General features: G+C 52.6%; 10 protein-coding genes across 10 annotated transcripts; 3 read left to right on the top strand and 7 right to left on the bottom strand.

Moving 5' to 3' along the window:
* Nucleotides 1-355: 355 nt before the first annotated feature.
* Nucleotides 356-1,572, bottom strand: AYO21_00700 (hypothetical protein; the record flags this gene model as incomplete). The annotated part of the gene is made up of 3 exons (XM_022650690.1): nucleotides 356-604; nucleotides 665-1,087; nucleotides 1,375-1,572. The coding sequence occupies 3 exons, from the start codon at nucleotides 1,570-1,572 to the stop codon at nucleotides 356-358; spliced, it is 870 nt and encodes a 289-aa protein (XP_022517304.1).
* Nucleotides 1,573-2,276: 704 nt separating this feature from the next.
* On the bottom strand, nucleotides 2,277-3,824 carry AYO21_00699 (hypothetical protein; the record flags this gene model as incomplete). Its single annotated transcript, XM_022650689.1, has 1 exon — nucleotides 2,277-3,824. One exon carries the CDS (start codon nucleotides 3,822-3,824, stop codon nucleotides 2,277-2,279), a length of 1,548 nt encoding a protein of 515 aa, XP_022517303.1.
* A 936-nt stretch (nucleotides 3,825-4,760) lies between these two features.
* Nucleotides 4,761-6,224, top strand: AYO21_00698 (hypothetical protein; the record flags this gene model as incomplete). The annotated part of the gene is made up of 1 exon (XM_022650688.1): nucleotides 4,761-6,224. The coding sequence occupies one exon, from the start codon at nucleotides 4,761-4,763 to the stop codon at nucleotides 6,222-6,224; it is 1,464 nt and encodes a 487-aa protein (XP_022517302.1).
* Nucleotides 6,225-6,614: 390 nt separating this feature from the next.
* AYO21_00697 (hypothetical protein) lies at nucleotides 6,615-9,020 on the bottom strand (the record flags this gene model as incomplete). The annotated part of the gene is made up of 3 exons (XM_022650687.1): nucleotides 6,615-6,839; nucleotides 7,843-8,051; nucleotides 8,372-9,020. The coding sequence occupies 3 exons, from the start codon at nucleotides 9,018-9,020 to the stop codon at nucleotides 6,615-6,617; spliced, it is 1,083 nt and encodes a 360-aa protein (XP_022517301.1).
* A 1,031-nt stretch (nucleotides 9,021-10,051) lies between these two features.
* Nucleotides 10,052-12,051, top strand: AYO21_00696 (hypothetical protein; the record flags this gene model as incomplete). The annotated part of the gene is made up of 4 exons (XM_022650686.1): nucleotides 10,052-10,256; nucleotides 10,349-10,793; nucleotides 10,895-11,041; nucleotides 11,097-12,051. 4 exons carry the CDS (start codon nucleotides 10,052-10,054, stop codon nucleotides 12,049-12,051), a joined length of 1,752 nt encoding a protein of 583 aa, XP_022517300.1.
* Nucleotides 12,052-13,111: 1,060 nt separating this feature from the next.
* Nucleotides 13,112-14,938, bottom strand: AYO21_00695 (hypothetical protein; the record flags this gene model as incomplete). The annotated part of the gene is made up of 1 exon (XM_022650685.1): nucleotides 13,112-14,938. The coding sequence occupies one exon, from the start codon at nucleotides 14,936-14,938 to the stop codon at nucleotides 13,112-13,114; it is 1,827 nt and encodes a 608-aa protein (XP_022517299.1).
* Nucleotides 14,939-16,163: 1,225 nt separating this feature from the next.
* AYO21_00694 (hypothetical protein) lies at nucleotides 16,164-17,342 on the bottom strand (the record flags this gene model as incomplete). The annotated part of the gene is made up of 1 exon (XM_022650684.1): nucleotides 16,164-17,342. The coding sequence occupies one exon, from the start codon at nucleotides 17,340-17,342 to the stop codon at nucleotides 16,164-16,166; it is 1,179 nt and encodes a 392-aa protein (XP_022517298.1).
* A 772-nt stretch (nucleotides 17,343-18,114) lies between these two features.
* Nucleotides 18,115-19,070, bottom strand: AYO21_00693 (hypothetical protein; the record flags this gene model as incomplete). The annotated part of the gene is made up of 2 exons (XM_022650683.1): nucleotides 18,115-18,992; nucleotides 19,040-19,070. The coding sequence occupies 2 exons, from the start codon at nucleotides 19,068-19,070 to the stop codon at nucleotides 18,115-18,117; spliced, it is 909 nt and encodes a 302-aa protein (XP_022517297.1).
* A 391-nt stretch (nucleotides 19,071-19,461) lies between these two features.
* On the bottom strand, nucleotides 19,462-20,385 carry AYO21_00692 (hypothetical protein; the record flags this gene model as incomplete). Its single annotated transcript, XM_022650682.1, has 1 exon — nucleotides 19,462-20,385. The coding sequence occupies one exon, from the start codon at nucleotides 20,383-20,385 to the stop codon at nucleotides 19,462-19,464; it is 924 nt and encodes a 307-aa protein (XP_022517296.1).
* A 399-nt stretch (nucleotides 20,386-20,784) lies between these two features.
* On the top strand, nucleotides 20,785-22,992 carry AYO21_00691 (hypothetical protein; the record flags this gene model as incomplete). Its single annotated transcript, XM_022650681.1, has 2 exons — nucleotides 20,785-20,881; nucleotides 20,930-22,992. The coding sequence occupies 2 exons, from the start codon at nucleotides 20,785-20,787 to the stop codon at nucleotides 22,990-22,992; spliced, it is 2,160 nt and encodes a 719-aa protein (XP_022517295.1).
* Between the last annotated feature and the right edge of the window lie 464 nt (nucleotides 22,993-23,456).

Below are 23,456 nucleotides of genomic sequence, written 5' to 3'. Positions count from 1 at the left end.
TCCGAATTGGCTGGGCGTTGTGGGCGCTGAGCTGACACTGGCTAAAGTCCTCCTTGCCATTTGCTCAGTATCGACACGAGATGCCCCAAGGACATTGCGAAGATAAGATGCCCAGAATCCAGAATACGCGATTGATGCATCACACACTGATCAATGATGGGGATCAAGTCAGAAATCAAGCACCCTTGGGTGGTCAAGGGCGATAATCCAATCTATCCACAAAGTCCATCTCCACCCCACAGGTTCATCGCGTTCGCTTGATGGTGCCTCATTCTCATTCCGATGATATGTCTCTTGACCACTCCAGTACATACTTCATTCACCTCGTCTTTTGCTCTTCGCCCTCCTCTTCATTCTAGTCCCTTGCTGGCGCATACTTTCTCTTCGCCATAGGCAGTCGCTCCACAATCCTCGGGACCATGTACTCTTTGTCCCATGTATACGTGACACTTGGATGCTGCATGCCCAGGTTTGCCCACTTAGCGAACCGCGGCAGCTTGCTCGTCGCGGAGTCGGTGTCCAAGATTTCCCTCGCGAGACGAGAGGGAAATATAATATCGTTGGAAAAGTCAATCAGGCGGAGGACGAAGGGGATCGTCATGGCCTGATGAGGAGGTTCACGTTAGAACAATATTGGTATTGATGGATCGAGCAGGGCACGCACCTCGACGACAGTCAACCTCTCACTTCCTCCAAAATATGGGCCACTCCCGTTCTGGGCTCCAGCGGCAAACAATGGCTCGATCTCTTTTTCCAAAAGTGCCTTGATATCGTCCACGATCCGTTCTTGTGGCTCCCCAGCATCCGCACCCACCATTTTGAACATCAGAGGGTTAATTTTAGTGAAATAGGTGTCGACAAAAAAGGACATTTTGTAGCGGAGGTGTGCTGCCTTCACTCTCTCCGCGAGGGCAGATTGGGTAGAAGAACGCGAGAGCAGGGCGGGAACCGTGGGCAGAAGATGGGATGGATAGAGGTCCGTAAAGAAGGAGACGATTTGGGCCGACTCGGTGAGTGTGATTATATCAGTCGAGGAGTCGGCCGATGAGGGGTGAGGTGTATACTGGAGAACAGGAACGAGACCACGCTGGAGGCACTGTCAGTTAGCTCCCTTCTAGTAGGAAAACATGGAGAAAATGAATATATTCATTACAACGTATAACAGATAACGTATGAATGAAACACATAGAAAAACTTCAGCAATAAGATGAACTCTGGTTAAGCAATAAAAAAGACTTTGTGAGCAGCAATCAAGTCGAGGTCAACAAAATCACGGCAGAGAAACAGAAGACCATTTGTAGATTCCAGGGATTACTCTTCACCCCGATAGCAAGCTCGGTCCATTGACTCCAAGACAGATGAAGAAATGCTCACCGGGTTCAACTCCAAGAACCATTCTGGCCTCGGTTCATCCATGTTGATGATTACTTCCTCGTACTCCAGTCCGAGCTCCTTCAGGACGATATGGACGCGTTGGGACCAACCGCACCCATGGTTCGTGAAGAACTTGATCCTGGGTTGTTGATTGGCGCCGACGTCAACGTCGACGGGTGTGCTGGATGCTGCAGCCATTGTCTTTGTAAGATGGTGTGTGGGAGAATAAGGACAAGTGCGAGGACAAGGTTGACTCTTGAGGCACCGTGTGGAATGGATGAACGACCAATTGGATAGAGAGAAGATTACTCCACCACCTGATATAGCTCAGACGGTGTCAGAGAGGAAGAAGAGAAGAAGAGGAGAAAAGAAAAAAGAGAGGGGAGATGTGGGATAGCCGGGTATTTGTACACCGCACCAGAGCTGGGGAGAGAGAGGGGCTTTTCTCTGAGCTTCTAGGCTGCAACATGCAACGGACGAACTTCGACCGAAAGAATACGCATAGTTTCACGAGGTAACAACTTCAAGAGCTTAATAACATTATATTTGTTGCTTCAACCACGTCTGGTCGTGCCATTTATGACGGAGGATTGTGTCAAGGGGGTAGTTTGGATAGTTTCGACGAGGCTGCATGTCCCTGAAACTTGTCAGTCTGATGGCCGAACATCTCAGCACGCGCTTCCAATTTTGCTGAAATGCTCAGCCTCGAAGTTAGTCACGTGACTCTGCACGGTCACTCGGCGATGGAGAAACATTATCCCGACATGTCTATTTTCATTCCAAAATTCGAAGCAGGGAGCTTTGACGACAAGATAGAGAGAGACAGTGACCTCCAAAGATTAGTGTTACACAAGTATTACTTCGGGACTAACTATGTAATTTCATACCAATGGTGACAGACATCACACACATTTCCAGTTGGCAGCCAATGCAACATCCCCGCTGCCCTTGTACGTCGCCTTTTGGGGATATGCACAGATCGGCCTGTGATAGACAGTCCCGTTTGCGGTTGGCAGACTGATCCCCTGGAGCACATCTGGAGCCTTTCCTTCCTCTACCCAAGCAATGAGACTTTCAAAGACATGACCTGGGTATGGTCCATTGCCACCTCCACAATGCGAAACCCCCGGAGCCTCAAAGTATCGATAGTACTGGCTGACGCTCGGATCGAGCTGACCTACTTTGCTATAATAGATCCTTGAAGTGTTTGTCGGCACTGCAGGGTCGGCGAGCCCATGCCACGTTATCAGCTTCCCACCAGATGCCCGAAAGTCGCTGAGATCAGGGTCATTGCTCGCTGTCATGTCGGTATATGTGTCGACAGAATAATCCCAAAGGCGATAAAAATCATCCCAAGTCAAGGTGGTCCAGTCAAACTCGGGCCGTTTGATCAACCAATACCTGACAAACTCCTCCGAGTACGAGAAAGGAACCATCTGGCACTTTCCCGTCCGAGCATCGCATGTACTGTTCAACGCGACGTTCAACAGCGCACCAGGGTTCAATCCCGGCATAAGAAACGACCCATTTGCTGTCCGCACGGCGTCCCAAGTCTTTGCTGTACCTAGTGCGGCTGCCTGGGAGATCGTGGCGTTGATGCCGGGACAGGTGACGTTTTGGCCAACCAACGTGAACGGGTCAAACTTGCACTGTGCCGGGTCTGAGATGATGTTGTCAATGACGCCGTCGTCCGCATCACAGGCTGCAACCGCTGCTAATGACAAGGCATATATTTCACACGGATTCGGTATGTGGCCTTGGCCACTTAGCTGAATCACCAACGGAAAGTATAGCCCTCCTATCAAAGCGGTGTTCCAGTTGATCCCCGGCGCTGCAGCCAAGATGCCGTCGAATGCGTCGGGATAGCGCTGGGCAAGGACCAATCCCTGTCTGCCACCACCGGAGCAACCATTCCAGTAGGATCGAATTGGTTTCTGGCCATAGAAATCCTTGGTGATGGACTTCCCGATAACAGCGGCATCGTTCAAGGACACCGAGGCCCAGTTCTGCAACGCGTAGAGGTCGACGTTTCCAGGACTCAAGAGAGCCCATGTACTCGCATCTTCGACTTTGTGGCCTGCATCAGTGGAAACGACCGCGAATCCATCACTCAATGCCCCTGCCATGGAAGGGACGTTGAGCCCTGCGAGGAATCCTCCGCCCGCTGCTCCCTGAAGCCGCTGGTTCCAGCCTTCCAAAGGCAGCCAGACCTGGACGTTGATGCTGTCACGCTGTCCGGGGTGCGTATAGATGAGGCTGACATTGCAAAAGCCAAGATTCGTCACGTTTCGCGCGTCGTGGCTTGGGTATCCGCCCTGCGCGATCTCGATGGAAAAGTTGGTGACGGGTTGAGCAGTCAACGAGAGCGTCTTAGCACCAAACAGGTCAGGGTGACGAAAGGATTGGGATACGCAAGCAGCATGACTGAGGTTGGTGGCTGTGAACTTCATATTTGAGGATTAGACCCTCGACGTAAGGGTCTTTGGATTGACAACTTGCCGTCTGTTCTCTCGAACACTCTTGAGTCCAAAAGTCGCGACGACATCCTTGCATTATAACACCCGGGAAGGCCATGTAAATGAACGATTACATCGGCGACAGCCAAGGCAATACTGGCTATACACCTACCCCATGATTGGTCTGACCATCTGGACTAGCTGGTGTAGGTGGAAATTGACCACAAATCACAATGAATCGTCCTTCTCATGATACTAAACCCCGGTCTCTCTTCTCTTCTGCGAGCCGAGCAAGAATCGGCAACCGGCTATACAACGAGGCCGAACCACAGCCTGGGCTTCGCCAGGACTCCGTGCCCCGCGAATTCCCCCACAAACTCAGTTTCCACCTTCGCGTCCTTCATCCTCCATGTCCCCACTTCCGACGAGGAGAGGGCTATTGCATAATACGTCCGATGGCGACCCTGTCGGCAGTAGTCCAGAATGGGTTGGACAGTGGGTGCACTAGGTGCGGTTGGGGCATAGTGAACAAGGACTTGAAATTCGATGTGTCCACCCAATCACTTCAGACCTATGTGCTTGGAATCTGACGAGGTTAGAAGAGGCAAGTCGAAGTAATCTCCTCACATCTAATGACGGGTGGAGAGAAAAGACGGGATTGGTCGCGAAGCACGCACACCATACAGAGATGGATATCCGAATAGTGTAAGACTTTACGATTAGCTCGCTATCATTCGGGGACATGGAGTTCCTTTGAACATTTTGGTTTCTAGGGTACAAGTCATGACGTGCTGCAGCAAGGAGAATAAAGAGTAATTTATACTTGGTGTAGCTGAGGACAAAGAGTACGAAGCGCCATGCCCGTCGGTCCCGATCTCACCGACCTTTCGATCACGTGAACCCCCTTTTCTCCCCTTGCCTCCTAACATTATGTCTTCGCTGTTTTTGTATTTGACCACCTACAGTCCATCTACACCCAAGTGTATCCACAACTATACTCTCTCCACTAGTATGATTGAAACGAAGATATCCCCCTTCAAAACTTACTTCGACGAGATAGCAGAGACCGATGGCGACGACGAGTGTCGGGCATGGTTGAGAAGGATTCTGGACTCCAAACAGGACTTGGTCGACTTTGTCGGGTGTTGCCTGAAACGAGGAGGCAATGGCGCCTACGTCGGGTTCCTCAAAGGTTCCTTCAACTTCAGCTTCCGAGTCAGCTTCCGCGACGGCCAAGACGTGATCATTCGGTTCCCCAAACCCGGCCACACGGCCTTTCGAGAGGAGAAAGTAACCAACGAGGTTCGCGTCATGGAATACCTGCGGCAGAACACTACCATTCCTGTCCCCCGTGTACACCGCTGGGGACTGACCAAGGAGAGCCCGCGACAACTCGGGCCGTTTATCATCATGGATTTTGTAGATGGAACACTTTTATCGACCATGCTGAAGCAGCCTGATGCCCCAGATTTGGTTCTCGACCCCAATGTCGACAACGCCCTGTTGGACAAGGTCTATCGCCAGATTGCCGGGTTCCTCCTCCAGCTTTCGGAGCTGAGATTCTCCAAGATCGGTGCCATCTCGAAGGAAGACCACACCTCCAATACCTGGCGTGTGGTCGCGAGACCGCTTACATACAACACGAACGAACTGGCCACGGTAGCAGGCTACCCTGGCGACCAGTTTCCCACTGAGCCATTCGACCGCACAAGCGACTACCTGACGTCCGTTGCCAAAGAGCATATGACACATCTGTGGATCCAGCGTAACATCGCCGACAACCCGGAAATCGCTCGAGGACGATACACAGCCCGTCGTCGACTGCTCCACCTCATTCCCAAATATTGTGTCGACGACGCAGGCCCGTTCATCCCCTTCTGCGACGACATGCGACCGTCCAACATGCTGGTCGACCCGGAGACATGTCGAATCACTGCCATCATCGATTTCGAGTTTACAAACGCGATGCCCGCGCAGTTTACATACGATCCGCCCTGGTGGCTGCTACTGTCCGGGCCCGAGATGTGGTTTGATCGCTGCTCTGTGAAAGAATTTCTCGCTCTGTACGAGCCCCGAATGAGGCAGTTTCTGCAAGCCCTGGACCAAGTTGAACGAGAAGAGTTCGGAGCAGCACAGCCAGCGCGGCCCAGTCTTGCCACGCGAATGCGTGAATCCTGGGACACGGGCCGTTTCTGGTTCGACTATGCCATAAGAAGGAGTTTCGACTTGGACGTCGTCTACTGGACAGCTTTGCGACGGCACGACGACGACGACAACAAACTCAAATCTTCAGAGAATGAAATGCGTCCAGAGATGGACCCGTTTGTAAAATTAAAAATGGAACAACTCAAAGCATACAACGAGGAGTGTCGCGTGCGTTTTAGTTCAGGGTGAAGCTTTCGACGGCGAGTCATTCGAACAATTCCTGCCGAAGGAATGGATGGATGGAAATTGAGCAATACGTTGGGCAACTCTCGAACCGTGGACGGTTTTTTTGCTGCCTGATATAATCGACATAATATCTCCTCCATCAAAAAACCCGCCAAGTCGAAGTTGTTGTGTTGGAAGTAAAGAATATTTTTGTCATTTCCACCTTGGTTCCCCTGCAAGAACCCACGTCCTGTTTCTCCCGCGGCGACACCCTCGACCACTCGCACACATTATTCTCTGGCCTCTCGTAAACCCGCCCTGGGGTCCCTGGTTAGACTCTTTTGTGCTATATTGGTGAAGGGGGGGGGGGCGTGAGAAAACTTGCACATTTCGTATGGAAAGTTGGGAAAGAGTTCAGCCAGCAGCACCAGCAGCACCAGCAGCGCCGCCCGCCCCTTCGCGTCGACGCTGTTGGGAATTTTCGCCGGCCTTCCTCATGGCCTCTTCCATCTCTCGCTTCTTCCTAGCCTCTTCGCGCCTTCTTTGAGACTCCTCGGCCGCTTTCCGCATCCTTTCTTCTTCTTCCGGATTTGGGACTTTGATGAAGCTACCGCTATCGGTCATGGTATCGTCTGTTTGCTAGCACAAGATTGGAATACCGGGGCGGGGAGGTCAGGAGAAGATCGAGTGCTGATATAGAAAAACCAGGAAGAGGGGGCGTTAGTCCTTGTTTCCTATCAATAATGTCGTCGCGATTATATAGATCGATAGACTTGTCCAAAAGAAGCCCCCCCCCCGAGGGGCAGTATTCTAGCGGTATGGTAAGGGGGCTGGAGCTATAAACCCGCGACAAACCAATTCCCACCCCCTTCTTCCTTTCTTCAATACACCAAATGAGAATCAACCAGCCAACAAAACATTGACACAGCCACGAACCCTGATAAAGAGCAGCAGATAGGTCAGCGTGCGCCAGAAGCACGAGGGCAAGGAGGACCCCGCCCGGGGGGGGGGTGGGGGGGTGACAGGTCCCAGGCTAAAATCTCGCAAAAGTGCAATCCCTGCTCACATATAGTGTTGCTAAAAAAGAAAGGGAAAACGCCTCCCAAAGTGTCTGTCGAACCGTAACTAGCCGGCGGTCGAAGTCTGCATGATCACAAAGAGGGGGTAGGCTCTGTACTATGTTACACGGTGCTAAAATGCGTTGAATCTGCAGCAACCTTGTCCAACCGGGGGTAAGGCTAAAAAAAGAATATGGTCAGATGTTGGGCTAGGCAACGCTTGCCAAAGGAAAGGACCCTGTTCTTTCGCCTCTTCTTGTTTGCAAGTTCTATTGCTGCTTGAGAGGGCATTACAGGAACGAACCCCTGATGATTAACATCCCACTTTGATATCACGTGGTGTTAGCGTAAAGGGATACTGTATTAGTCTCGGATAGAGTATTCTACTCGGTACTCGTTTAGTACGGGGCTTTAGATACGTACCTGTCAGGATACCTACCTCTCCTGATTCTGGATCCTGGCCTCCGTCGCCTGCCGACCCAAAACTTTGGATAGCACAACTGTTCCTCAGGTTGAGATGCCATTCATCAGTAGAGACCCATTCTCCGAGTTGCAGTCCAGCCTGATATGCTTTCCACTAATACCTCCGCCAGATAGTCGTTCTCACAAGCCCAGCCTTCGCAGGAATCGTACGGCAGGTCGTCTAGAGTAATAGTAAGACATGCCTTTCGCAGTAGCGTCAGTTCGGGCGTGCGGTGTGAATCCTCCACACTGTCTTTCATGTGCAGAATGATAGTTGGAGGGCAACCAAACTTGTTGTTATGCTCTAATGTCAAAGCATTGTATGCTTCGACTGTTTTGCTAGTAAGCACAACGAAAGTGCTTTCACGACTAGCCAGGTACGTGGGCCTTTTGGGTGGAAAGGAAGTCGATAACACATATGGATATCGGGAAAATGGGACCACCAGGCGCCAGGCACAAGCACTCCATTGGAAGGGGCAAGCTGACCCTGGCTGTTATCCAGCGTTCGCCATTCGTCGCCTTTTGAGGCATGCTGCAGACACTTCAGAGGATACACTGTCTCCGGATGGCTTCCCGTGTGCGGCATGCCACTTCGCTAGCCACGAATTTACAGGACGCTTCACTCCATCGTCCTCGTGTCTTCTTTCTTACAATTTGGGTTCTGTTGGAGAGTAGATTTCGCTATCTGGTCTTCGAAGGTCGGACTGCGTCGCTTTGGGAGCAGGTCATCGTAATGGAAAGTCTCGGTCTTCCAGTAGTTCGCATCGTAGATATGATCCCGTATGTTTGGGGTTTGAGGGTTGTTCTTGAACACCTTTGCTAGGTGCAGGACTTCCGTTTTCCAATATTGTATGTTCTCGACGTACCACCGATCCGCAGTACGCTCGTCGGTGCAGCATGCTTCCTTCCAAAACGTTGCTTCTGTTCTCCAGTACATCCATTCATCAATATTTTGACGCTCGAGATCTGCAAGATCCCCTAGCAAAGACATGTAGCATTGGGCCTCTGTACGCCAATAATCGAGGTCGTCGATACTCAAACGATGATCGATCTTCGGTTCGAGGTACTGCATTTCTCGAGCTTTGTGTTCCGCCCAAGTTCGGTAGAAAGTAGAGGGAACCATTGGATCAGGGTAAGGAGGCGTGTTAGGAGTTCGAGGGGATTTGATCACAAGTATTCGACGGCACAGAGAAGGGTCGCGAGCAAAAGCTTCGAGTTTGCGGTTGACATATTCGAGGTTTATACTGGGCGAATCAATTCCCCAAGATGGTGTGGCTTTGCCCTCCAGGAATCCCAACATTGAAGGATGATCTGGTCACAGGACTGGGAGACGTTGACAGTTCTTTTGGGCGACTCGAGACCTGGGTCGAGGGTGATTTTAGCATACACCAACGAATGTCCAGTTTTAGGGAGTGAATCACATGCCCCGTGGATTCAGAGCAAAAGTCGCTTAGTTCATGAAGAGGAGAGACATTCAAGCGCCGCAACCGTGGAAGAGGTACTTGTGTGACTTGTGAAACATGGCCTGCGCCGACCAAACGAGACGTTGAATTCAGCCAGAAGCCATTCCGAGAGGAAAGTGCGCCGAGGTCCATCTTGACGATCGCTATTCAACTCACTACTACTCAGCCACCGGGTTATCTAGCTTAACCTGATTCATGTTTTGGTCTTTAATGAGTGTGGCGAGATTGATTGTCGAACCTCCTACTACAGATGGTCTTTCTCAGCGATCGAAAGGTAATGACAGCCATATGTCCCACTTTATCTCCCTGGAGCAACCCATTGACCCAGATGTCGGCTTTCTTGTGTCTTGTATAACCGTTTGCCGACTTCCCTGGCACAGTCCGAGGCGGAGTGGGTCTGGGGTAATGATGTGGAACTACTACGAAAGGTTCGTCTTGTATAGCCGAATGCGGACTTTACCGGATTGGGGCTCGGAAGGTCATCATCATCATTCCTGAGGGAAACTTAAGTATGGCAAAGATGGGGTTACGCGTTCCCTGACAGGCATGGACCATTATTGGCACGCCGCTAATGAATTCTTGCACATGGCCAGCCCAATACTAGGTTCACACCAAGAGATTCTCTTTCGTCCTGTATACCCGGTATTGTGACAGCACCGAGGCAGATGCGGAGACTTCGCGAACAAAAGAAGGATGCCACGAGGCATTATATATATGGGGGATGTCAAATCTGGGGTATGGGTTTGCTTTCGCAGTCACTGACAGCACACGGTTCCCCGCCGGCCTAATCTCTGAGACAAGTCAGGAGGAACGAATCCACACAATATTGAATATTCTGAGCAGACAGGGGAAGAGGGCAGTGCACCGTATGGACTCCCGCGACGAAGACCGTGCTGAGAAAGGTGTCGAAGAAACCTCCACTCAGACCGACCGCGACTTCACGAAGCTCGAGTCGGCCCATATTGAGATCGAGACAAGAGAGGACGGTCACGGTGACGGGTCCGACACCAGCCATGTCCAATGGACGACTCGTCAGATCCTAGCGACGCTCTCTCTTGCCTTTCTGTATTGTGGTCCGTATATCCCCCCACTGCAATGTCCCTTCTTATGGAGCCCCGAAAGAGAGATGCTGTTCTAGACTGACAACACCATGTTCATGAGATAGGCTCGCAACTCCCGCTTTACTTTGTCTCAGCAAGTCTGTCGTTCATAGTCAAACAGGTCGGCGGCGCCGATATTGACTCATGGCTACCCCAGTCCTACGCGCTGGCCTTTGCCTCGCTGGCACCCTTCAGCGGCTACCTACAAGACGTCTTCGGACGTCGCTACATCTCCCTCACCGGCGGCCTCGTGCTGTGTGTCGGCCTGATCATCGTCGGCACCGCGCGGACCATGGCCCAGGGGATCGTGGGCTGCACCATTTCTGGAGTGGGCGCGGCCATCGGGGAGCTTACGGCGTTGGCGGGCACGTCTGAACTCGTCCCCGTGAGAAAAAGGGGCTGGTACCTGGGCCTGGTCACCGGGTGCATTCTGCCCTTCTCACCTTATGCGATCTACACCACCGAGCTCGGTATGCATTCGACGTGGCGGTGGGGGATCTGGATAGCCTTGTAAGTTTTCCTCTCCCTGGCACATTCTTTCCTCGACTTTGTCGTTTCGTCACATTGGGAGTCTGAGCGAAATTTCGAAACTGATATGCTCCCAAACACAGAATCTGGAACGCAATAGCCACTGTTGGAATCGCCATCTTCTACTTCCCACAGTCTCAGATCCGTGGACAGCGGAAGACGGTCCGCGAGATCCTTCCCAAGATAGACTTTATCGGAGCCCTGCTATCAATAGGCGGTCTTACGTTATTGTATGGTTTCCTCAGCACCTATCCCCTCCTAAGCTAGATACTAACATAACAACAGCCTGGTAGGGACCACCGCGGGCGGGTACACGGCTCCATGGAAGAGCGCGAAGGTGCTCGGTCCCTTGGTGATTGGTATTGTCATGATCATCGGTTTTGGAGCCTGGGAGTGGAAGGGCGCGAGTTTCCCGATGGTGCCCCGTGAGTTGTTTGCCGGCCACCGCATCGTCGCCATGAGTTTCCTGGTCTCGTTCGTGGCTGGCATGTACTTTTACGGGCTCCTCAACTTCTTCCCCGTTGTCTACCTGGACGTCTACAGACCTGATCCCATCCAGTCCGGTCTTAAGGGTGTCATCGTCTCCCTAGGAGTGACCGCAGGAGCCGTGGTGCCAAACATGCTGCTGTCGGTGTGGAAAGACCACAACAGATGGATCCTCTTTGCGTGCGCCGCTCTCACGACGGCGTTCGGGTCAGCGCTCGTGACCACTACGCCGGAGAATCCAGTCCAGACTGTCGCGCTGGCAACCGTCGCTGGCTTCGGAATCGGTGGCGTCGTCGCAATGGCCGTCACCACAGCCGTGGTGGGTTCCCCAGACGACATGATCGCGACGTGCGTGGCTCTCTCCCTGTCCATCCGCACTGTGGGGGGCTCCGTCGGCACCGCGATCTACTCCAACATCTTTGGCACGAAACTCAAGCGCAACCTGCCGAAATACGTGGCCACATACGCCGTCGGGGCTGGGCTGCCTCTCGCCTCGGTGCCCACGTTCGTCGAGCTTTTCCTAACGGCGCCGCAGAATCTGTCTTCCCCTGCAGCGCCCTCGGAGGTCCCTGGTCTCAGTGCAGCTGTCATCCAGGGCGCCACGGTCGGTGCGCGCTGGGCATATGCCGAGAGCCTCAAGTATGTCTGGTACACGGCGCTGCCGTTTGGGGTCTTGTCGTGCGTGGCGTGCTTGCTTATTGGGAACTCGTCGACGTTGATGACGAATCGCATTGCTGCGAATGTTCGGCGTTGAGAAGGGTAGGTGGGAGGAGGGGGAGGGAAGGGAATAGGAGGGAAGGAAGGGTCATGCCATGACGGAAGGATAGAGGGATGGGTGGATGGATGAAGTGGGTTTGGGGAGCTACTATCAGGACTGTTTGATAGTCTTCCTGTTTACCAGAAGAGATAGCTCTTTGACGGCTTTCAACTATCAGAAAAATTCAAGCTGATTGACACTGTTCATAAATGGACATTGGGATCCTGACCTAACTAGTGGTCATCAGTCGCAGAGGCTATTTCTATCTCTTCCTCTTCCTCTTCCTCTCCTTCCTACCCGAACGAGAAGAATAACGGCCTAGTCCTCTGTACCTGACGTGGACATCAGACAATACTCGCCTTTCCCTGTATGCACTTGAACTAGAGAAGACGCTCTGGTCTCGTCTGCTCTCCGTTATGATACCTACCTACCTACCTACCTACCTACCTATCTACCTACACAGTAGGCATGATACGAAAATGGTGTGATACGATATGCTAGCTGGGGTATACAAGTACAAGTCCATCTCATTCCATCACCAATTACCTCGGGTATTCACATTCACATTCACATTCACACATACCGTAATTCGATTTCCGTGCCGAAACCTTTGGTTCTTCTAGCCCTGTCCTGTCCTGTCCTGTCCTACCCTACCCTGCCTTGCCTTGCCCTGACTTGCCAGAGAGACATATAACCACGGTGTCACAGATACACGTTTCTCCCCATCCATATGTGATCCAGCCGGTGGGCCGCGGGGGTTATAAACATCCCTTTCGGAGGGGTACGTCGACATTGACCCATAACGATTTCTTTTCAGTTCCCTCACGAGACAACGCGCCGCCACTAGCCCGAGCAGATCCAATTAATTCATTCATCCTTGTGACTTGAGTTGATAATGACGTAAATTCTGGCCTGGTACGCTGTTCTCAATACAAACTCCGCTGGAATACATCGACATCAACATCGAGAATCGACAGACTTTGCAGCCGCAATCCAAATTCATGTGCAGTGGGATGCGGAGACAGTGTCCGCCCGGTTCGACTCTAGACTCCAGAGTCTAGGACGTCGCCCGCCACCTCCAGCCCGGAAAGGCCGGTATCTTCGCGGACGCCAGCATCGCCATCCCAACCACGGTGGACCTGGGTGTCAAACACGCCAGCACAAAAGCGTTTGTGACGCAGCCATAAGCGAGCAGCCTCACGGTCATGTTGGTGGGGAAGAACGAGGCCAGGAAATGGCTCGACAGGACGATCGTGGCGCATTGCCACATCGGCGACGGGCCGGTCATCGCCACGGATACGTCCGTGGTAGACGGTGGAGACTTGTGAGCGGTCAAGGTGGTGAGAGGTGGTGGATCTTGCACTTTGGGCGTTGTTGACTCGAGCTCTTGATCTTGCTCTTGAACTTCTGCTGCTGTTGGTGGTAATGGCTCAGATTCCGACGTGGGACTCGGTTGACCCCCCCGTGACGACGGACGCTTGCACTCCTCCATCTCCGTCTTCAACGCCTGCATCTGAGTCTGCAGCTGCCTGATCTCTTCCATGGCGAGGTTGAACCGCTTCTGCCACACCAGGTCTTGGTTCTGCAGATATGCCGGCGGCGGCGTGACCGGGCTGCGTGACACGCCCAAGCGTTTGCGAGCCACGATCGACGAGTTGGGAGCGCTGATGTTGCTCCGCGCCGGCGGCACGGTCGGGTAGTTGACCTTCGGGAAGGTGTTCTCGGACACCATGGGCGAGCCCCAGGACGCGGTCGACGACGAGACGCCCGAGAAGCCCTCGTCTTCGAAGCGCCAGGGGATGTTCTCAAAGGTCGTTTTCAGGGACGAAATGAGGAGCTCGTCCTTCATGATGCCCGGACCCGTGTCCAGCCGCAGTCTTCCTGGTCCAGCGCTGTAATCGGGCTGGCAAACAGCGACCGGAGTCCCCTTTGCAGGCTGCCGCAAGCGTCCGAGCGCCTCTTTGATCGCCGGCAGGACATGAGACAGACCCCAATCGCCGATGGCCTGTGTCCAGACCAGGAACTTGCTAAAGTGCACGTCCTTGCTCAGGTCGAACTGGCAGAGCGGGGCCATACAGTAAGCCTGTCCCTGTTCCAGATCGATCCAGTGCAGATTCAACAGCGCGAAGCTATTGTCGATGGTGCACGAGAAAGAGACGGGCAGTTCACCGAGATTCATGGGTGAATTTTCGCTCGAGTCCTTGCGCGCCCGCGTGTACAACATCTGCAATGCACGCGTGCTGTATGCGCCTGCAATCGCACACTGATTGTTTGCCGACTCCACGCGCTGCTGCTTGTTCCCATAGGCCCGTTCAAAGGTCAGAAAGGGACAGTACAGCGACGCCCCCGGCGCGATGTACCCCGTCTCGAAATGGACTATTGTGCCCGTTGCCTGGAGCCACTGAGGCAGGACGGCCAACTCTTCATCCGTGAAGGCTGCGGCGGAGAACCCGCACCCCAGACCTGGACGGGGGACCGACAGTTCGTAAAAAGGTGCCGGGTGATTTATCGTTCGTTCCGGTAGAGCTTCGCGGCTGCCGAAGAAGGGGACCATGCATCTCGAATGAAACTCGCTCGTCAACGGAGGGAGGAGGTTTGGAGGGAATATCGGCGACGGACCAAATCCTCGTCCCGCGGTGACCTGGTTCCAGAAGCAATTCTTTTGGTTGTCGAACCGGCCTGCATCTTGGCTGGCAGCCTCGACGATCTTGAGGAAAGCAGCCGGAATGCGGTCCTTCGGCACAGTGTCGAGCACATGAATTTGGTGTGGTGCTAGGACCTCTTGTCGGAAAGTGCGCCACGGCAGATGGCTGCCGTCATAGGACGCTGGTGGGAGACCTCCTGAAGAGGGCGAGGAATTTGATGAGCCGCTTGTAGAGGACATGTTCGTCTCGACTAACGGGCCGCTGCGGTCGGGAGGTGAGGCTTCTGGTTCTCAAGGAAAGTTTTGTTTTAACAGCAGCTCACTGCTCCTTCAGTTCAAAATAGGAATGACAAGACGCTATTGCGGGTATGATGCATTGAAGTAGTGTAACAAGAGAACGACTATTACTTGGACATGGGACACTTGCGCGATGAACACCGAAAAAGAAAATATCGCGAGGAAAATGCCAGAGCACAAGATGTGCGCACGACTTGAAGCTCCGGACTCACAACACAGGAGGGAAACATAAGTTATAATACAAGAAAGCACAGGGAGTGCCAATGCGCTACACGACTGAACGGGTGGCTGGAACTCCTACATATTCGTACCGTCCCAAGGGCCCCTAGCGTCCGTTGTCCTAGACGGAACAGGGAAGATCAGATGTCCTCGTTGGCTTCGCTTTATGACTATGGCCCGCGTCACTTGGCGAAAAGATGTTTAGCACCCAGTCCCGTGGCCCAGGGCGGCTCTGGTAGAGAGGATACTCGACCGTCGGGTCGCAGGTGGAAGGGCTGTCACAAGGAGCACCTGCAGCTAGCATTGGGTCTGGGGAAGGTCCGTGTTTCAGGTGATTAGAAGAGGAATAGACGTGGGAGAGGGAGTCCGCTTGTTGTTCGGCCCCTGTGCGTGGAAACAGAACCTGGAGTAAAGCTGGTTGATGGTGGTGGTTTGGGCGCTTCGAGGCAAGTGATAAAGATATCGTGGTAGAGGAAGTGGATATGAGGGGAAACAGTGATGAAGGTATTGTTGGTTGAGATATTCACGCTTGATACTAATCAGGTCTAGTCCATATCCACAGCGCTAAGGCAGCCAATCAATGCACTCAACCCCCCCCTTCGGCTGGCTATTTACATCCCGACCCAGTGTGCGAGTACAGGTATCTGCAGCCTCTCGACGATCACACCGCCTTCTCAGCCGAAAGGCTCACGAGCTTGAGAAACTCAGAATGTCAAGAAGCCATCGTGCGACACCGAGCACTTTGTCACAAGGCGAATATTCCTAAGGGGCACCAGCTTCTTAGAACATAGAGACGGAATCTGATAGCTGTGACGGCGGTGTCAAGACCCGACAAAAAAGTGGCGTCTTCCCCTGTGCTTGTATCATTATATTCATTCATTAAGTATCACATCATAATATTTGCTCAGTTCGCCTTTGTAAACAATCCCTGTACACTCGTTCCCGAGACCTACCCTTGCGCCCGTATCCATTTCGGACTGATCTCTGCAAGTACACTTTTGACCATCTCGAACTTGGTCTTTCCAGGGCTCACGTGGCCCTGAGTGCTGGTAACTGTATCCATTGACTCGTGAGGGAAGCTGTCCGACAGATACTCTCTTCCTGGTTCTAGTCGGACGAGTGCATCGAGGGCTTCGAGGAGCGTGAAGATCTGCTGGAGATGAGAGTTCTCCGCCCACACAAACAGGCTGACTAGCCGTGATAGCAGGTATTCTACATCTCGCTCATTGCAAAGATCGTAATTTCGGATCGGACTCGCTGTATGGCAAAGTCCCCCCTCGGAGCTGTGGAGGTTCAGGGTTGCCACCTTGCCACCTTCCCCTGAACTGTTGTGTATCGAGAGAGAAAATGAACAGACAGCCCGCCTTGATTGCCAAAACAAGTTTCTTCCCCGGCTTTGAAGCAAAGGCTCATCTGCGGCTTCTGCGAGAAGTGCGAGTGCGTTGTTGCAGGTTGACCCTGAACCTGCTGCTGCGTTCTGAGCGGCCGTCAAGGATTCTCGTTGTATTTCGACGTTGAAAAACGGCCAGAACAATGTATCCCTGCCACGGATGGGTCGAGAGATTTTGGCTAGATTACAAGGTTCGCCGTGGGAGTCCGAGATGATACCGTCCTGCAATTCGAGCTCGTGCACGGTGAAGCTCTTGGAGCTGAAACCAACGGTGATATTAGGCTTTGGGGTAGGGAGTGGCATGCTCCAGTGATGTGTTTGACTGGGTGAGATGGATCCAGCTGGACTTCCCTTGGGCATAGCGTCCGGGTGGAATGTCGCATCAGTCTCGACGTGTAATCCCCTTGACGACTTCATTGCTGTCTGAATGAGCGGGAGCAACAACTCTGTCAATCGCCTGTCGCTTATCCTAGGCTTCCTTTGCATCTTCTGGGCGAATTTCCGGGCGTCTGGATGGGGTCGGTGAATGTCGTTGAAGGGAACACCCATGCTAAAGGCGTGTCTGCTCCAGCGTTCGTCGGAAAGTTGATTCTCTTCGACATTTATGTTGTTAGGCACCAAGGTGTGCTGCCGATAGTACAAGGAGGCAAAGGAGTGCGTATGTTCAGAGCTTTGGATGTCCTTGATGGGCAAGTACTGACTGCTGATAGAGGATGGAGTGCTTGCCTGACTGGCCATTGTGATTGTCTCGACCTGTATAAAAAAGTGATCCGCCGGGTAGTTTTGACCATAGACCACCTGTTTCCTGTTGCTTTTGAGGGAGCACGAATGCTAGAGATTCTCTCTATATACCTTTGCCTTCGACCTGTGTCTTTGAATGCTTCCACACCGCATGCAGGGGTGAGTTGGTAAAACAGCCAGTGGTGCTATTCATGGCATATTCAATATCTGCCTGCTCCCATGATTGGTTCTTTGGAGAGTCCCTAGCGACAAGCGATCAGATCTGCATCTTTTCGGTAACGGCGGAATCTCCGGGTTCTTCAAAGCGATCAGCCTATATGGGCGCTTAGGTGGACATTGGCTCTTTTCTCATGTGTTGCTCCAACGTGGAAATAACAGACCAATCAAGAGTGCGCGCTTGTGTTGGTATTTTTGAAGCTAAAAAGCGCCATGAGGTCAAGAATAGAAGCTCGTGATTTGGGCGGTACGAATTCAGCGGGATAGATCCAGTACGTTGCCAGGGTACCAGGAAGTCGCTGGTGCGTCCATTGCGCAACTCCCGGCGCCTACACGACGCAAATAGTCCATCGAGGTGGCACATCAGACCACCATATCTGAGCCGTCATCGACGGACTTTACAGCGAGGACATTGTTCCAACGAGGGTTTGTAATACGCAAAGTAAGGCTTGGGGACGAAAGGTAACTTGACATGTCTTCGGGCAATCATGTCCTCGTGTATGCGACATCAACATCCCGACACCAAGGATGACCCGGCCTCTAATCAGTGACACTAGCGCACCGACTTGAGCAAAAACTCCGTTGCTCGCTGGTTCTCGGCGTGAGAAGTACTCTCTGCCACGGCCTTCCATGTCTCGTGCTCCTTCATAATACCTTCCAGCTCAGCTTTGACGACGGCCCATGAATCGGCACCCAGAGCGAGTCTCACCGGTGGGGTAATGTCATTCCTTTTGCATGCAAGGTCGTGCAAGACTTGAGCACAGACTGCAGCATCGTTCCATTGCACGACGTTTGATGCACTGGTGAGGTAGGCTCTGACGGCATTATATCCACAAGCTGGGTCTTCATAAGCTGGATGCCGTGGAGGCAGGACCATATTCTGTGGAAAGTTGGTTGCCACAGCCCCCAGCTCGATCATAGTGAATTTGATGTTCCAATTCGGGTGCATTTCTTTTGCAAGTGCATCTGTGAACCCCTCCAAAGCGAATTTGCTGGCATGGTAGTACGCCGAACCGGCGTAACAAACCCTGCCACCCACAGATGAGATCTGTATAAACAGGCCACCCTTTCCAGGCGGATTGACTTCTCGTAGGATGGGAAGAGCCGCTTTGGTCACATTGACGGCACCCCAGAAGTTGGTCTCGAATTGTGCCCGTGCATCAGCGTCGGGGAGAACTTCAGTGTCACCAGTCACGCCATACCCTGCATTGTTGACCACAACATCTAGACACCCAAATCTATCAACGGTGGCTTGGACAACCTGCGCCACCTGCTCTTTGGAAGTAACATCGAGGCATAACTTGAGGACATTCGGAGTGTCGGGAAGGTATGAGAGGGTTTCGGGCTTCCGAGCAGTGGCGACAACGAGAGAACCTGCTTTGTAGGTGTACTCCGCAAGAGCTTTGCCCAATCCAGAAGAGCAACCGGTGACTGACAATTTTAGTTTCCTCGCACTCAGGAGTGATAGACATGCCTACTCAACCAGACATCCTTCTCTGCTATGGCCATGGTCTCTCTTCAGGATAGCAAGCTGGCAGTAGAAACGCAATTGTACCAGCCGCCATTTCCTCCCAGCTATGCAATTTGTCCATCTTCTCCAGCTTGGCGCAAACATGTTGTCAAATGCCTCCATCTCTCGGGGTTGTACAGGATTGGGGTCATGGCCAATAAAGAGTTGCAGACCGATAAGGCTATACTGCAGCGGAGGCAGACACACCAGTCAGTGTCGAGGATCAGAGAATGTGACGTGGCAAGTGCAGACCATATGTGGTAATTGTAGCTTTGATGGGGTAGATCTCGCCAAAGTCTTCCCTGGCAGCTGTGTGTGGGGAGACTTGGGGACCAGGAGAATATACGAGATTGACCTCCAAGCTCTGCAGGAAGCCTGATCCCGGCGATCTCAGTCTTCGTCAGAGTCATAACCACCCAAGCCGAGAGTAGGTGGTTGTACAGGAACTGGTGCAGGGGGTTGTTTTGATGCTGTCATAGGCTCGGCCTTGCGCACCAGTCCGGGCACCAGAGGTTTCTTGATCTTTTTAACCCTCTCGAATGACGGAGGCGGCTGCGCAGGTCGATGTGGTTCGTCTGATTCGTCATGTGCAACATGATTACTTGGGCCATTTGCCTTTTGTTGTTCCTCGAGCCTCGTCCTTTCGACGTTGGCAGCTTCAAATGCCTTGCGGGCAGCTTCGGCATCCTCCCGTTCTTGTCGCTCTCTCTCCTCTCTCTGAAGATCTCTCACTTGATTTAGAGCCTCGTCCTCTTTGCCGCCCTTTTCGCCGCGCTCTATCCGTGCATTTCGCTGCATAATCTCATCGAGGGCGTCTGCGACCTGCATCTCCCTCTTGCTCTCCTCCATCTTCTGCTCCAGCTCCTCCATGGCGTTGCGTTCCGCATTTTCCTCCTCCTCGGCTTCCTCTCTCTCTAGTCTATCCAAACGCTCCTCATCGGTCTCTTTCAGCTCTGGATTTTCGGGATTTCGCCACGACTCAAAGTTTCTTTTTGCTCCTCGTTCACAGGTATAGTCCATGTTCTTCGGGTCAGTCTTGAAAGTGATCTCGGAAGAACACCTGGTGCAGCGGATGTAGAAGCGGTAGATGGAGATAGTCAAGTATTTCTCGTCGGTTGTCTCCTTCCGGGCGTTGAATTTACGACCTTTGTATATGTATTCTCCGCAGGATGTGCATTTCATGCTGAAGGGAGCCATGAGGCGGACGGGGATTGTCTTGGGCCCAGTCGGTCGGAGATGTTTAGGAGTGCGGGCGATCTTGGAGGGATCGAACTCCGGAGGGTAGTACTTGGTGAGAACCTTTCGTTCCGACATGTTGACGACTTGTTGGAGAGGATGTGAGGTGCCTGGGAGGATGAAAGTGGGTGAGAGAATATAATAAATCAGACGCCACAGGCGGCAGCTTGAGGGAGCGCGGGCGAACCGTAAAACCAGCCAATCGGAGTTTGACTTGTTCGGCGCGTCTCTTGATCCCCACGTTTCGCACTCGCCCTTTGAAAGGATGGCGATTGTTTGTGCCGCAGTCGACGCCGTTACGCTTCACGAGGTGCAATATCCTCGGGGCAGAATGATATTTTGGAAAGAACATTCCTGAGCAATTGCTCTTGCTAGATGACTTGGTTCTCATTCTTATCTCTTGACTCTTCAGTTCTTTACCCCCATTAATACTGATGCATCTTCACATATCCTTCACACCAACTATTCACCACAACAATGGACAAATACCTCCGAACGTGGCGGCAAGACGCTCTCAACAAGGGTCAGCATGATGCGGCTATCTATATTGGAGACAAGGTTCTTGCCCTGACCAGTATGTGAGTACAGTCACTGGAGCAGAGACCAAACCTAACGTGTCCAGACAACGATGCCGACGCCTTCTGGCTAGCTCAAGTCCACTTTGGCCACAATAACTTCACCCGGGCATTGGCTCTGCTTCTTCGAAAGGACTTGATCAATCGAAGTCTCTCCTGTCGATACCTGGCTGCTCATTGCTACGTCAAGCAAGGCCGATATGACCAAGCACTGGGAATACTCGGCGAGGAAAATCCAACTCACTTGATCACTACTTCCCACAATGCTAGAAGAAAATTGGCACACATCAATGGCCATTCCCAGAGGAATATCACTCAAAGAGGAGCGAGAGCCCAGCGGGACAGGATTGAATTCAGCGAAGAAAGAGAACGTGACAGAGAATCAGAGAAAGAACTGAAATTCCAGGCGGGCATGTGCTATCTTCGTGGCTTGTGTTTCGCAAAACGCAATGCCTTTGACCGGGCACGAGACTGCTACAAGGATGCCGTTCGAATAGATGTGCAGTGTTTTGAAGCCTTTGACCAGCTGATGAAGAACTCTCTCATGTCCCCTGCCGAGGAGTTGGCCTTCCTCGAAGAACTCGATTTCGACTCGATACGCATCGAAGATCAGTCCTTGGCTCAGGAAGCCGCTCACTTTACAAAGCTTTTATACACGACGCGGTTGTCCAAGTACTCGGCCCCCGAGACCCTTGCTAACGCCACCGAGACTCTCTCAACCCACTACAACCTGGCGTCCAATCCAGACTTGCTTCTGACTCGAGCAGAGACACTGTACACCCAGTGCCGTTTTCACGACGCGCTTGCAATCACAACGAGTATCCTCAACTCGCAAAACAGCTCTGATGCCTTCGGTGACGCAACGTCGAGCAACACCAATGCTTCGCTTGGGCACAGTCCACGTCTCTATCCCTTACACCTCGCTGTTTTGTACGAGACAGGATCTCACAATACTCTTTTCCATCTTTCACACACCTTGGCAACTCACGCTCCTCACGAGTCATACACCTACTTGGCCATAGGCACGTATTACTTATCAACATACCGTATTCCTGAGGCCCGCCGATTCTTTTCAAAGGCATCCCTTATGGACCCGCACTCCGCCGCTGCGTGGATAGGATTCGCCCATACGTTTGCGGCCGAGGGCGAGCACGATCAGGCCATTGCGGCCTACTCGACGGCAGCAAGGTTATTTCAGGGGAGCCACCTGCCCCAGCTGTTCCTAGGCATGCAGCATTTGGCTCTAAACAATATGCAGCTGGCTTGGGAATACTGCCTTGCGGCATTCCAGATGAGCAGCGGCACCCCTAAATCAGGCTCGGAGGATGATTTGGCCAACCGGATATTCAATAATACTGCCAGTCTGGGTGGCGACCCCCTAGTGCTCAATGAGATCGGCGTCATATTGTACCACCAGTCCAACCTCCCTGCTGCAGCAAAACTTTTTCACAAATCCCTTGAACTCGCCTCGGATTTGGGATGCAACATGACTGCATGGGTTGCCACAAGGGCAAATCTAGCACACTCATTGAGGCGAATGGGAAGGTTTGAAGAGGCGCTCGCCGAATTTGACGAGTGCTTAAGAACAGCCACTGGCGGGGCAGCTCCCGCATCAGCCTACGAGCCAGGACGTGGAATGACAGCCTTTGCCCATCTCAGTCTGGCTGGCACCAGCACAGGCCTCAGCCCTAGCGGCGCAGCCAGTGGTTACGACGAGCGCAATCTCATTGGAAGCATTCACACCAGTCGCGGCTTGGTCCTTCTTAGCATGGTCGGCCACACGAAAGAAGCGGTCATGGCCCTTCACGAGGCTGTACGGGTTCTCGGTGGTGATGCCGGTGGCGGTGGCGTCGCCGGAACATTGCTCAGTCGGGCGCTGGAGTTCTGGGCCTTGGAAGAGGATCAGCCACTTGACGAGCTCGAAGCCACAATACAGCAAGGAGCGCCTGCGCCTGTGTCAAGAATCGGAACGAGGTCAAAGCGAAGAGGTAAGGAGGCCGTTGCGCCTACCACCTCGACAGAGCAGATGAGTAACGAACGGAAGATCGAACAACGAATGGACGGGCATGCGAATGAGATTCTGGATGCTGCACTGAGATCTGTACGATGATAACCAATGGTCGTCTTTGGATCTCTCGACTGTGGCCGATGACAACATTGTCAAGTCAAGCCTGTAATTTCTGCCGATTCGCAAACAGCTCTCCCGAACCGAAATTAGTCAATTGACTCTTAACGACAAGGACCAAGGGAATTTGAGGACATTATTGCATTGGGCCTTTGTATTCGAAAGGTCAGATCTCCTGTGACGAGTCCAGATCTCCATGCGTCGCCACTTGGTTCTATTCGCCTGTACAGAATTTGGGTTTGGCTTGGACGAAACTATGGGTAGCTGGCGATTGAGGTCCAGGATTGAGAAAAACGGGAAAGGGCAAGAGGGACAGGCGACCTCTACACTTGGTGTGAATACCTTTTAATATCCTAAAGGGTTGATTGACGTGGGAAAAGTATGACTCTCTAGCCAGAACAACGTCGGATAGACGCCGTGATCATGATTAGCAACCCAGTGGGTAGACG

This window comes from Fonsecaea monophora (genome assembly GCF_001642475.1).
Source record: "Fonsecaea monophora strain CBS 269.37 chromosome Unknown Scaff2, whole genome shotgun sequence".
Lineage (NCBI taxonomy): Eukaryota > Fungi > Ascomycota > Eurotiomycetes > Chaetothyriales > Herpotrichiellaceae > Fonsecaea > Fonsecaea monophora.
Note: the sequence above shows the minus strand (reverse complement) of the source record. Positions and strands in the feature narration are given on the sequence as shown.